At 41.9% G+C, this 15,132-nt stretch overlaps 1 protein-coding gene across 3 annotated transcripts in view; it reads right to left on the bottom strand.

Annotated features, from left to right (window-relative positions):
• Hira (histone cell cycle regulator) overlaps positions 1 to 15,132 on the bottom strand; it is a 99,068-nt gene that overhangs the window by 76,272 nt on the left and 7,664 nt on the right. The window contains exons 2-6 of one of the 3 annotated variants that reach the window (XM_085832458.1): positions 5,666 to 5,728; positions 4,576 to 4,600; positions 3,941 to 4,051; positions 2,727 to 2,817; positions 1,048 to 1,142 (exon numbers count right to left, since the gene is read on the bottom strand). In XM_085832458.1, coding sequence (XP_085688584.1) covers positions 1,048 to 1,142; positions 2,727 to 2,817; positions 3,941 to 4,019 — 265 coding nt within the window. In that variant the 5' untranslated portion in view covers positions 4,020 to 4,051; positions 4,576 to 4,600; positions 5,666 to 5,728. The other 2 variants (XM_085832457.1, XM_085832459.1) reach the window with 2 other exon arrangements.

Raw genomic sequence — 15,132 nt, 5'->3', positions numbered from 1 at the left:
GATCCAACATTCCTCTTCTGACCTCCACAGGCACCACACACATGTAGTACACAGATATATACCAAAAGACATTCACACACACAATATAAAGATAATCTCCAAAAATATTTTTAGGAAATTAGTTTATTCACTTAAAGTTAAAAGAATCTGTTGAGCATATACTACTAGTGAATTGTAATCTATCCCTATGACCTTGTATTCTCCTAGAGTTCCAGGCTCAATCCTAACGGGTATTTGTTTGTTCTTGTTTTATTTTGTTTTGTTTTTTTAAGGAGTTTCTTCCCTGCTACATCACAGCCTTCTCCAAAGTCTGAACTGTATACATGTAGATCATGGTATTTGGTAACTAAAGTGCATGGGCTTTATACAGACCAGTCATCTTCCTCCTCAGCTTAAATCTGTAAAATGACACTCTTTGCAAACTAAGCCTATTTGAACCACTTTATAAACATAGTCAACGTCAAGTTAAGAAAGTTTCCAATAGGACTGGTGAGATGGCTCAGTGGCTTGCTACCAAGCCTGGCAAACTAACTTTGATCCTCAGAACCCACATGGTAGAGCAAGGGGACGGATTCAGGCAAGTGTTATCTCACCTCTACATATTCATGTAGTAGACATGCTCATACACACAAATTAATTTATGTATGATATATATGTATATATGTATGTATGTAAAAAGAATGAATGAAAGAAAGCAAGAAAGAAAGAGAAATTTTCTAGTATGTACCTACAGGCGTGTATCTCAGGAGTAAATCGAATGTGTTTATGATCTAAGGATGAAAGTACTCCTGCAGAATAAGCAACGGAAGGCTGGGAGCTCCATGCTAAACACACACATTTACATGTTTTAACAGTATGTGTTGGTAATTGAATGCAAGTGAAGGCAGGTGAAGGAGCCAGTGACGGAATAAACCTTAAAGGACAAGCGGTGATAGGGAAATCCCAGGTAGTACTTTAAGGACCAAACAGTAGTAAAGGTACATAGAGGTGTTGTTATCTAAGGCAATCAAAAGGGATCCACTCACCCAAACAAAGTAGCCTACTTACCGCCTGAGTGACTCCGGAGGATGGAGACACACCGCCATTGCTCCACATTGGCAAGCTTACCACTGGAACCAAACACAGTGCTGGGCCCAATGTACCTGTGTGAAAGAGGCATGAGATATGCACTGATGGAGTGTTCTAGATACTGTTTAAAGGTGCTCCCTGTGGCACAGCTTATCATAGCAAACAGAAAAAGCAAAACCAGATAGCAGCTAAAAGCACCAGGTTGTTAAACAAAAGATGTGGCAGAAGTGGTAACTTATGATCAATCCATGCACTTGTGAAATAATCCTCAGCCACTACAAATCTTCAACAGGAAAAATTTCAAGACAAAGTGAGAGAAAAGCAGACCACAGGACACCATCTGCATACAGTATGATACCATTTACATGACTTAAAAACTACATGTAACACAGACACTCTACACATGGAATAGAGCAAAGAAATACACACCAGAAAAAAACAAAAGCTTAACCATGGCTTTCTTTAGGTTGTAGGACTATGAGCTATTTTTACATTTCTAAAGTGCATACTAAACATAGTTTGTGTTGGTTATTTAAAGTAGGGTATCATAAATAAATAAATAAATAAAAGCACCCAGGCATGTGATGCACACTGGTAACCTCAGCACTCAGGATGTAGGGACAGACGGATCAGAAGTTCAAGGTCATCCAAGGGTCTGGGCTACATAAGACCCCTGTCTTTTTTAATTAAAAAAGAAGAAGAAGAAGAAGAATATTAACTACATCTTTATTTGAAGACAGGGTCTCACTCACTATATTACCCAGAATAATCTCAAACTCCTGGGTTCAAGCCAGTCCCTCCTGAGTAGCTGGGTCCACAGGTAGGAGCCACTATGCCTAACTCAAAAAAACAAAACAAAACAAAACAAAACAAAACAAAAAAACAATATTTTAAGTCCCTTTATAATGGATTCAATATTCCTGCTTTAAAAAAAATAAGGAAGAAAAACACAAGAGTCATAGGACTGACTCCTTCCAGGTAAATTACATGGAAGATGGCACCATGTCCAGAGCCTCTGCAAACACCCTTTGCTCTTGTAAAGCTATACACTTACCCAGAGAGCTCCTGAGGCAGCCAAGTGAGCACAGAAGATGGCATCACTCAGCTCTCAAAGCTATGCCCCCAGTTACTCTGGCTAAACAATGATGCCAGGTCTGGGACACAGTGTGGCCCGGAGTCACTTGGAAAGCTTATTGTGGGACACAGTATCAGGACCCATTATGCTCAAGGATAAAGAAAAAAATGTTCACAGTTGACCCTTAGTTTACTGCAAGGCAAGGCTGCCACAAAATGAGGCAAGGAAGGTGGGCTCTGGATTCCCAGCCCTGATTCAGATCTTAGTCATTTTGTATGTGAGGGTTTCATGTGAAATGTTATTTGAATAACAAACAAAGGAAGCCACAATGTCAGTGGCTGTAAGGATTAACCCTTCCTTCTCAGCTAAGTACTATGTTCCTACAAGAGGATAGCTGACCTGGTCAGCAGGCAGAATGGAAGCCTCCGAGTCACTTGTCAGGCTTCATCCACTTTTGACCTATGGCAACTTCTTGCTACTTATGAAGTTAGGACTTCTATGCCAGGGTGGGAAAGGTGACTTTGATAAAGACCAGCAAAGAAGCTTCTAAAAATTAAACGTGAAAAAGGAAAATGATGCTTACGTAGCCCGCTTCCACACCATAATCAGTTTGTCATCTCCCCCAGAAGCTAAATACATCCCACTGTTTGACCACCGCACACAGTTCACACATGCTGGGAAGAAAAAAAAATAAGGTGATGAAAATCCAATAGGCATGCCCATTTGCATTATGTAGAATCTGGCAAGAAGTAAAAGGTTTATAAAACTACCTCATCTATGTAAAGCATTCACTGTGTAAGAGCCCCAGAGAGACAGTTCAGTCAGACACTAATCTTCTACTGTAACAAATGACCAGAATAGTCCAAGGGGAAATATGCCCAATCTGAGAACTGTTCTGAATGACACAACAGGAAGCTGATTCCTAGGAACAGCAATAAACTTCATTCGTTCCAAAAGCTTGTCTATTAATGAGATGAAATTATTCTCAAAATAAAACAGGATGTCTTTTCCAGAACTTTCCAAGAAGTTCTAAATAACACATAGCTCTAAATAACCTCAATTACCCAGAGCCATCCCTTTAAATTTAGATTTCCCAAACTCATCAGCATAGGAGACTGACAGATTCTCTGTCTAGTTAAGCTTAGTCCAGCAGAAATCTACCCATGCTTCTTCTAGGTTACAGCCTCCAGGAGCACACACAGCTCAATCTTTAGAGATATGAAATATGATGGACCCTAACAATGTTGAAATTGATACATGGCCCATGAGCAACTTATGCTCTAGACCCAGTGACACTGAGAGGCTTGGAAGAACACACAAAGCAGAGGAAGGAACTAACACCAAACACTAGTAACTGTCAATGGTCACTAAGGCATTACATACAACAGGGAAGGAAAACACGAAATTGTTCCACATTCTAAAAGGTCCTGGCAGAGAGACTCTTACTGACACAGCACCAATCTGAGACATGTGTTGAGCTGTCTCTTATGTACCCTTCCCCAGAACCCTACGGTGTCCAGGTCACTGGTCCCAAAGCCCCATGGAATCAGGCAGTAACGACTCATGAGCAGGAAATCACCAGAGGTACCTGCAGACTGTCCAAAGATGGTTCTGTGGGCGGGCCGAGTCTTCTGCCGAATAACTCACCCAGGTGTGCAGCCAACATCTGTGCCTTCAGACAGCAGGCCGAGGGGAGTTAACGCCGCACGGGGCCTTATCTTTCTAATTACAAACACATGTGCTAACCTTGGGCACTCTGCCAACACGCAAAGCCTGCAAAGGGCCACTCTGTAATACCTAAGTGATTGTCCATCTGGCAAAGCATCTTGGGAATATTTTCATCCTTCTCGTCATCCTCCTGGAGGACTGGAGACATATTCCAGATCACAACCTTCCCAGAATCCTGCCCTGGAATGAAGGAGCAAGAAAAGCTCAATATGCAAGAAGTGAAAACGACATTGATAACAATAACTATAGAAAATGCTCATTTAGTTTCTTAAATCATACTTGACTAGATCTAAGCAGACTTATCTTGAATTACTAATGTAAATGACACAAAAGGTGAGGGAAAAAATAACAGGGACCCAAAAGAGAGCGAATTTAATAGTAGCTGAGGCCAGCCTGTCTTTATAAAAAGAATACTGACTGAACTACAAATTAGGAAGAGACAGAGCCTGTCTGGCCTCTGAGGTCCTCATTCCTATCCAGAACACACAGACTCCTCATCTACAAAACAAAGAGGAAGGAAAGTCACTGTCAGGCCCCTTCAGGTCTGCATGTGCACTGAGGAAAAGAGAAAAGTGCAGTCCCTACCAGGGTTTCCCTCCCCTTCAAGGTGCTGCCTGGATCCGGTGGCTGTTTCCAGAATTGACTGGACGCTTTGAGACCCAAATTTGAAATGTGCCCTGAACACAGGAAAAAGGGCTCATTACCTTCTTATCTGCCCTTTGCAGTCACCTATAGATGGAGATCAACCAAAAGAGGGAATTTAGGAGGGTCATAAATTGATGCCAGCTGTACTGAAAAGTCTATCTATACATTTACTAATTATTTTTTTTTGTTTGCTTGCTTTCCATCACTGTAGTTAACACAAGTCATGAAAAAAAAATGAATGTCTGAAATGGATGTTCCAAAGTAATGACAAAATGATTTAAACCTCTTCTTCAGCCAATATGTAAAAATATTTCCTAATTATCCCTCTTAGACCAGGGGAAAAAACTTTTTCAACCACAACTGCCTTAACCCCTGCCTCTGTGCAAATTGCCTACAGGGCGCCCACCCTGTAGCACCTGGAAGGTGGGGGATGTGGGCTTGAGCAAATGCTACTTCTTATCACTATAAATAAAAGCTTTGTTTTCTGGCATTTAAAAAAAAAAGGAAGTTGTTTTATGTCTTTCCAAACAGAGCTATGTTATCTCAATACCACAGTACATGCTGAATGAAACATACTGATACTATGGATGCTATTTTCAAATGCTCTAGACATTCTTATTTTCTCATTAACACGATCAAATTCCTTTGTCCAGAAAAGTCGCGGTGTAGTCTGTATTCAAATGAAAACACTGACAGAATCCTTGCCTCTCTGTAACTGGACTTTGGTGGGGGGCGGGGGAGGGAGGACACCCTCCTGCCAATTTATATCTAATATCAGGGCTGTACCAATTTCATTCTAGCTTTAGCTTAATAAAAGGCTTTAATTAGAATGATAAGTCAGCTGCACAATATTTCTAAGATCACCCTACAGACCCCAAAAAATGTTCATCTTCAACAAGTCGGACTTCACTTTGTAATCTAGGCTACTTAGAATTTCTATCCACCTGTCTTCCAAGTGGATATGGTCTATGCAACCATATCCAGCCCCAAAAAAAAAAAAAAGTTTGTGATTTAACCTGTTCAAACTGTGCACTTTAAACTTGAGTCAGTCATATTACAAAGCAACAAGTTGTCTCATTACAGCTAACCATGGATCCAAGAGAAGCAGAGTACGGCAACAGGGAAGTGGTATTCACTCTACAAACATACCTTGTCCTCCAGTTGCAAACTTGGTCCCATCAGGGTGAATATCAACTGAAAAAATCGGCTTCCCTAGAAACAAAGAAAAACACATTGAGCTTGGCTTTTATTCACTAGAAAACAATAAGTTTTTATTTTTAAAATATTGATTACTCAAATAACATCTCTAAATTTACATCAAGGACAAAGCATCAGGCTGCAGGTGAAATTACCTGTAAGAATGGGGAGATCTAACAGCTTTAGTTAGTCAAAACTGTTAGACTCTCCAAGCAACATTAAATAGCTGAAAACCCAACAGAGACTAAGTATGTCATCACTGAAAACAAGAGACTACTGCATTGCTGGGTACTTCCTGGGGACCTGAACATATAAAGGCAATAAACTGCAATAAAAGCTCAAGTCACAAGTTCCTGTGAAAGGATCACATCTATATCTGATGACATCTCCCTCAGTGTGAGACTCACTTGGCTGACAGCTTGGAAAGGACTCTCCATCCTTTCTGACTGGCTGGCTGTCATAAGCAGGTCCAATGACGCATTATAGCCAAGGGCCCTCCCTTCTCTTGTTAAGATTTTAGTTCCTGACAATGGTCCTGAAAGTCTATAGTTACACACATGGTGTGTAGCAATTCCAAGATAAAGCACTCAATCTTGGAGGGAAGCGTGGAGCACTCTGAAGGGAGGTAAAACATTCCATACTGAGTGAAGTTCCTTAAAACTAGAAAGTAAACAGCAAAAACCTCAAGAAACCTGAAACCGACTTAACCCTAGCCATAGGACATACTCGCGCCCTTCCTCCCCAAGAGTGTCTAAGCAGTAAAGCCTACTGAGAGACTTTCAGAGCAGCTGAGTTGCCTAGAAAAGGCTAGACCAACTGAGCATGCTGGAAGAGATAGATACTCTCTAGTCTATCAAGCTGCATGCAGGCTGTGTGGTACACTTCAAGTTCCAACTTTCAGGAGCTGTTCACCCATGCTAGGGTGGGCTTTTGGAGATGCAGCTGTCTTTGAGTTACATACTCCTGTATGTAACCCCTCATGCATACTCCTGCAAGTAATCAAAAAAAAAACAAAAAAACCACAATGGCTCACCAAGTTGGACTTTGATGATATCCTTTGGTTGGCCATTGGTTCACACCTCCCCTGGAGTAGTATAGAAAGTCTACTCTCTCGGCATCCCCGGCCTGGACCTCTGTTTACGCGTACACTCAACTACATTCAGTAATCAGTTGCTAAGGGTAAACAGCTAAAGCAGGCTCTTAGAAACAACTAAGGGCCCCTCTGCATCCAGGCTTGGCTGAGGCAATTGGCTTGCAGGGCAGACCAAGTCAGGCAATGAAACCAACACCGAGTAGTTTGTGCAAGGTAATCTAAGGACCCTGGGCCTAGTTGGTATCTGTCCATCTCCCTGGTCTGTTTCCAAGGCCAAAGCAACAAAAGCTGCAGGTGTCATATTAATTGCTACTGAGTTCAAACTATATCATCAGCCTGTGAGTGACAGGTTAGAAGTATGACAGCCAACTAAACATCAGCAACTACTGTTGAAGACAAGGGACAAAACGTCATCAGCTCTAGAATTTCACAAGTGATAAGGTGATTACTTATCACTTATTAGATTACTTATTAGAGCTCCTGGTGTCTACCTGAGGGAAGCTGTAAACCCTGCCAGGGACCCCATGCCATGTGGAAAATCCAGTGCAGGTACCCAAAGGCAGTAATCAATATGGGTCCTTGGTGATGCGCCTTGGCATCATCTTCCAGAGTCTTATCTGTGTGATCAAATCAAGCATAACAGGGAAATATCTTTTCATTCTTACTGGTCACTGGGTGGCAGGTAGTAGGAGAAACATCTGGGCAAGACCACTATGGAACAGGTGTGCCAAATACAGATAGAAACCTTTGGAAAGTTTAGCAATCACTACGTGTTATTCCAAATTAACAATAGCTAACACTTTAGACCCTGTCATCATACAGAGCAGCCTTTGCCTGGTCCCCAAGTCCCTTCAGTGATCTCCAGGCTAATCAAGAGCCAAACTAGTCAACTAGACAAGCAGCTACTTGGTGCCTCTCTCTCTCTCTCTCTCTCTCTCTCTCTCTCTCTCTCTCTCTCTCTCTCTCTCTCTCCTCTCTCTCTCTCTCTCTGTGTGTGTGTGTGTGTGTGTGTATGTGTGTGTGTGTGTATGTACAGACTCAGTCTTCATTTTCTCTGGCATATCTTATCCTTTTATTCCTGGGCTTCAAGAGATAAGTCCCAACACAGCTTACATTCTAGACAGCTCTGAAGAAGACCTGGTAGTGGGTACTTAGAGAGGAGACATGAGAGGGCCTGCAAGTTCATCCCCCTCACACACACACACACACACACATTCTAAACACAGCAGATCTTAATTAGTTTTGTCTTAGTCGTCAAGAAAAGAACCCATGAACTGGCAAGACAACTCACATAAGTATTTTCCACCAAGTCTGACAACCTAAATTCAATCTCTAAAACTCACATGGTGGAAGAAAAAACTTCTACAAGTTGTCCTCTGACCTCCACAGATAACACTGTGGTACAGGAGACCATGCATACAAACACACGTTTAAAAAAAAAAAGAAAAATTAAGAAAAAGAAAAGGATCCAGAAATTACAGTGGCATAAAGGAAGGTACATCCTGAAAGCACAGTGAAGATGAGCAGAAGGCTCTGCCTGGCTCCTTCTTATCACTGCTTCCACTCAGGACCACACTGGCATGCCCATGCTCTCTTTGGCATCACACTTACCCAAAGGCTAAAATACAGGAGAGAAAGAACTAAAAGACAGTAGTTTTCTTGCCCACCCAATCCAAGAATAGTCCTCACAGGAAGGACATTTAGGGCTGTGAGCCCAGCCTCAAGTCATGCAGGTACTTGTTTCCAGTGGCTGTGGCAGCCAGCACTAAACCGACAGTGAGTCCTGCCAGGTACCAAGGAACAGTGGCAAAATTGGCACCAGTAAGTCCTGTGGTATTCAAGACAGAAGACTTCTCCCCCAAATGGTAAGAAGAGCAACAGCCACCTCTATTGGAAAGCTTTCTGGGGATGAAGAGCCAGAGCCATGCGAAGCACACCTCATGAATGCTACCTAGCATCAAGCCTCAGTAGCAGAACATGCTTTTGCGCATCTGATCTGCCCCTCAAATTGGGTAGGGGGGCTCAGCCCAGGCATTTTCTAAATCTTATAGTGTTTCCTGGGATAAATAACTTCTGACATTCCCATTTTACACTAGGAAGACACGAAGGCACACAGAAAGGTTCAGAAAGTTGTCCAGAGCCATACAGCACTCAGCTCGAAAGCCTGAAGCTATTAACACTGTGGTATGGTACCTAGCTAAGCAACATAATCTACCATGGCTGTGAATAGGAAGGAAGCAAAGAAGGGTAGGAGAGTGGGCCAGAGTGTGAATGTGTCCTCGTGACACAATGTAAGCCTTACACCTGCTATACCAGACATATTACTTCAGGCCTGTGGGCTACTTCAGCAGGCTCCAGTAAAATACATCTCCTTAGGCTACTACTCCTATGTGCCTTCTTTGCCTTGAGTTGGGACTGGCCCATTACCTGCTTTAACCAACAAGTTCCTGTGCTAGGCTAAACCTCACAAAGGTTGAGTATCTCAGCTTTTTTGTCTGGAGAAATCTAGTTCCCAGTTCAACTACCATGCTTTGAAGAAGCCTCAGCTGTCCACAGAAAGAGGACTGTTAAGGACACACAGCAGTGAGAATCAAGGCTCTGAGCACAGAGACTGAGTTATTCTAGCTGCATGCTGCTGAAACCATCCCAACAGACTCAGTAAATCTGAGGTTAACTGCAACCTGATGAGCCTTGTCAACAAATGGAATCATAAGCAAGGAATAAAAATGGCTGTTTTGCATCAATAAAACTAGAGGGTAGTATATCACAGAAAGGATATCTAAAAGTGACAATTCATCTACCTTTTGGCTTCAGATAGCTTAGGATAAGTATTTATCAGTTTAAATTTTTTAAAAAAATAGCTGACTTCTGATAGCCCATCAGGGAAGAATATATTTCTGTTCTGTAAGTCTGTGAATTGCAAATTGGCCTTCTTACAAAGCTTGTCAGAACATTTACCTTCAAGCCATTCTTTTTACCCAACAAGTCAACTGCACAGATACCAATCAGAGCTCATGTCCTCATACCATACATTTGAAGCATCCATGGCCTAGAAACTTTCTCACCCAATCTACATTAATAAATATCTACCACCGGGCGTGGCGGCGCATGCCTTTAATCCCAGCACTCAGGAAGCAGAGGCAGGCAGATTTCTGAGTTTGAGGCCAGCCTGGTCTACAAAGGGAGTTCCAGGACAGCCAGGGCTACACAGAGAAACCCTATCTCAAAAAACATATATATATATATATATATATATATATATATATATATCTACCATGTGTCTAATACAAAAATACACACAGTATGATAGCATAGCCCTACCTATAGGGAGCCCCAGAATTAAAGATAATCATACAGATATCTAAGTAGAAAGATACAGCAATATACAGCTACACAGTTTTAAAAAAAGACAAAACTTCACTTAGCTTGAAGCTTCCTTCTAAAATAACTGAATTAAGTAAAGCTCAACCATGGCGTTGAGGGCAAGTCAGCCAGATGGATAGAGGTAAAATCAGCCAGAGGACACACAGCACTGAATCAAGAAGCAACATGATGTACTGCTCCAGAGTTGGTGAGGTAAGCATGCTCAGATGATGCTCCACCCATGAGCTTAGACTCATTTGAAAGGGACACATTCACATTCTGGCCCAACAAGTGCTGTGTGGAAAAAAAGGGGATCTCAGGGCTCCAAAGGAAGATTAAAAATAAAGACTAGTAACAGGATTAGACTGTAATGTTGCCCTTTTTTGGACTGCCTCTTCGGTCCTGCCTCTGATCTGCTATACAACCTTGACTAATTGTTTAATTTTCCTAAACTCCAGTTTCCCAATCAGCAGAAGTGGTGAGGAGAAGCTTACCTTATACACACCGCTCCTTTTGGACCGGTCAAGATACTGTAACAGTGCTTCTAAAATGCATCTACTTAATTTAACATTTCTCAGACCAGGATACACTTTAATAAAAGGTATGACTGGGTTATCTGACACCACTTTTTCTTCCTAAGTGATACTTGATGCACAACAATTTAGATGAAGTATGGGGTGGACCTACACAGCACTGCCAGTGAAGTGCTAGCTCCCAACTCCCTATCGCCTAGGCCTCTCAGCCCCAGGAAAGACATCACTACAGCCCTTGTCAACAGGAAGGACCATAAAGAAGGTTTCATGAGTGAAGCTAAGCAAACGGTCTTACCAGTTTAGCTGGCTAAAAAACTTTTCCTTTGGCACAGCAAGATAATGATAAATTCCCTACTACCTCCAACTTCAGGCCTTTGTATAGAGACAGACAAAAGATAAGTCAGTATAAACCCTGAACTCTAACAATGTTGGGCAGTATCTTTCCTTCAAATCAACCTGAACCAGAATACTTCCACACACCCTTAATGGGCAATTTGTTCTCCAAGAATTTGCTCTTCAGCCCACACAAGACCCTACTGACTAGCCTGGCACAGATCATACACACCTTTCATCTCAGATTTTGGGAGGAGACAGGTAGCTGTAAATTTGAGACCAGCTGGTCAGCAGTCAGTTGACTAAAACACACATGTAGCTCAGGAGGAAGAGGGCACTTTAACATGTGCAATGCTCTGGGCTCAATCCCCAGTGCCAACAACAAATGTAATAAATCACTGAGCATATCCCCTAGGCTCCTCACTTTATTCCATTATTCTCTATGCCTGTCTATGCCAGCCAAGCCCATACCGCTCTGTTTTATTTCCATCAAAAAGTATGAGACTGCCAACTTTATTCTTTTAAAGTTATTTTATTAAGATATCCTTAGGGCTGGAAGGTGGTGGAGCTCACCTTTAATTCCAGCACTTAGGAGGCAGAGGCAGGCAGATCTCTGAGTTCGAGGCCAAAACAAAACAAAGAAAGAAAAAGAAGAAAAAAGGAAATCCTTAAAATTCTTTCAGAACTTTTAGAAATGGCTCTTTCTCCTAGCAGAAAACACTCAAAGTTTTAATAAGAAATTAGACTAAAGTAGTTTTGGGTAGTTTTTTTGTTTGGTTGATTGGGGGTGGGTGGGTTGGTTGGTTGGTTGGTTAGCAGGGTCTCACTATGTAGCTCAGGTGGGTCTGAAACTTTGTAAAGTAGTCTGGCCTTGAACCACAGAGCTCTGCCTGCCTCTGTGTCCTGGGTGCAAGAATTATAGTTGCACTACCACTCCTAGCTTATCATCACTTAATTCTAAATGTATCAGTTATTTATTGAGCCAAGCTCTATTGGGCAATTCCTGAGGTAAAGTGCAATGAGTGAAGGCCTTAAACTTACCCAAAGTCCAATTCCCAGGACATTTACACCATGTTTTCAGTCTAATCTTCCCAGTAAGCTAGATATGATAGTGTGAACTTACAGTTCTGAAAAAGTGATGGAGAATGAGCTGTATGCTATAAAGGTAGACTCCTTAAAACTCGGGAAGTGTCGGGCGTGGTGACACACGCCTTTAATTCCAGCACTTGAAAGGCAGAGGCAGGCGGATTTCTGAGTTTGAGGCCAGCCTGGTCTGCAAAGTGAGTTCCAGGACAGCCAGGGCTACACAGAGAAACCCTGTCTCGAAAAACAAAAAAAAAAAAAAAAAGAAAACTCAGGAAGTAAAAATGTCTAAGTTTCAGCAAGTCCCTGAAACCAATCAACTGAAAGGTAAGAAATGCCGTGAGTTAGCTCCTAGGTTCCGGCTTTTGAGAGCTGGCACTCACCTAGCACAGGCTTCTGAAAACTAAGCAGTCTTTCAGTTATTTCTGCTCCGAATATGTAACCCTTCATCTATACCCCTTTAAGTAGCACCAATAAACTCACTGACTTACCAAGGTGGACTCTGGTGGAACACCTACTGTGGTCTGTTGCTGATTCCCTAGCTGGGGTAAGTAGATAATTTGTTCACTTCTCCAGGGAATAGTGTCAAACAGCCACATGATAGAAGAGAACTCAATCCAACAAGTTGTCCTCTGACCTTCAATGTACCCCATGGTAAACATACATACACACCCCTACCCACAAAAATGTAATAAGAATAAAACTAATATACAAAAACAACAAATTGGGCCTCATTAAAAATGTGTGTATGTGCATCAAGGGATGAAGGAAAAGACATGAGAAGCATTTGAAATGATATAAGAGACTGATATCCAAAATGTATAGAGAAATCCTAAAACTAAACAAAAACCTCAAAAAAAAAAAAAATGGACACGGGAAGGTTGGAAAGGTAGTTCAGTCCTTAAGAGCACTGGCTGCTCTTCCAGGGACCCAGGTTCAATTCTCAGCACCCACATGGCAGGTCCCAACTGTCTATAACTCTAGTTTCAGGGAATCTGACACCTTCTGGTTTCTGTGGGCAGCAGGTGCACATGTGGCGCACAAACATACATGTAAGCAAACAACCATATACACAGAAATAAGAATTAAAACATTTAAAACAAAACAACAACAACAACAAATGGACAGACACTCAAAGAGATGGTTCAGTGGTTAAGAGCACTTGCTGTTCTTTGAGAGAACTTGAATTCAATTCTCACCACCCATGTCAGGCAACTCATAACCAACAGTAAGTGCACCCCGGAGGTCTTCATCCACACACCTACCTTCATGCAGACATATGCCTACACATAATTTAAAAACAAACTTTTTAAAAATTAAATAATAAGGTCAGGCAGTGGTGGCACACACCTTTAATTCCAGCACTCGGGAGGCAGAGGCAGGCAGATTTCTGAGTTCGAGGCCAGCCTGGTCTACAGAGTGAGCTCCAGGACAGCCAGAACTACACAGAGAAACCCTGTCTCGAAAATAAATAAATAAATAAATAACACAGGACTTAAGTACACATTTTTCCTATGAAAACATGAATAACCAGGAAGCAATGAAAAGATTCTTTCTCTTCAATCCTGAAATCCAAATCACATCACTTTAGTCAAATGAGGGTTACTAGCCAGCAAACTATGAAATGACAAATATTGGCAAGAATATGGAGAAAATCGAAACTTTATTGGGATCTCAAAATGTAAAACATGGTATCACCATGACATGAAAGTTTGAGAGCTAATTAGAAATAGAATATTATGATCCAGCAATTCTACTTCTGAGAACCTACTAAATTATGCTGAATGAGTCTTGAGAAAAAGCCAGCCTGAGTTATAAAGCAAGACTCAGTCCCAAAACACAAAGGGGAGTGCTGGAGCAATGGCTCAGCAGTTAAGAGCATTAGCTGCTCTTCTAGAGGACTGAAGTTTAGTTCCCAGCACCCACATGGTGGCTCACAGGCATCTATAATTCCAGCCTAGAGAATCCAACGCATGGGACTACAAAGGCATTAACCCCTCAGTCTAATTTAGAACCATTCAGCTCCATACACACCCACATGAAGCCATCTGTAATTTATCAGAGCCATTACCACCTCAATCAGATCTAATCATCTCTGGCCTGGATCACCATAACAGCTTCTTGAGTCCCCCAGCTCCTACTTCCTCCTGTTTTGGAATAGCTATTTCCTTCTCACAAGGCAATTTGTGGCTCTTGCTCCACCTCCACTCTAGTTCATCATCTATCTGCACCACTTCTCAAATTCATACTGGGCTACTCCCAAAAGTACCCCCTCCCCCAATAATCCTCCTGTGTCCAAAACTCGCAAGTAGGCAACTTTTGTAGCAAAGTATATGTTCAGGCTTCCCAAAGCATGTTTTATTTACAACTGTCCTACTCTAGGAGGTTACAGTCACACACACACTATAAATTTCCCCCCAGAAACATGGGAGGCAGGAGGATCTCTTGAATTTACAAAGTTCAAGATCAGCCTTAGTATAAGACCAAGACCTTGTCTCAAAACAAATAAAAACTCAATTAGCCTAAAGAAAATAATTGAGATTCTCCTATACCTATCTCTCCATAGTACTGCTTAGTCTCTGTCGGTTGTTCCTGTCCATATTGACCTACCTGCTCTCTGTTGATGGTTCCTGCTCAGGATGTTTCTTTGCTTTCTGGCCTTACATACAGTGCTGTTGTCCTTGCCATTTTCACACTACAACATATTTGCTATCATCAAACTTGCCAGGCACACACACAATGGTGCCTTTCCATCCTTCTCCCAGTTGTCACTTGCTAAGCAATTACTCTGGAAGCTTTCCCACTACATCACCTCTTTCCTGTGAACAAGATACCCACTCCAGCTCTCTAGATGGATGGCTTCAGTCTGGGGAGCTGTTTAGTTTCATACTGTTTCTAGCTTTTAGCTCAGACCCTGGCACATAGCTAGCCCTTGGTATTTTTCAAAAGGGTAGATTTATTATATTCTCTGCAAGATGGTCTTTTGGAAAGTGCCATCGTCCTGAAGTCTGCTC

The sequence above is a fragment of the Mus caroli genome, unplaced genomic scaffold, assembly GCF_978045245.1.
Source record: "Mus caroli unplaced genomic scaffold, Mus_caroli_1 scaffold_17, whole genome shotgun sequence".
Classification (NCBI taxonomy): domain Eukaryota; kingdom Metazoa; phylum Chordata; class Mammalia; order Rodentia; family Muridae; genus Mus; species Mus caroli.
This window is presented reverse-complemented; position numbering and strand designations above follow the sequence as displayed.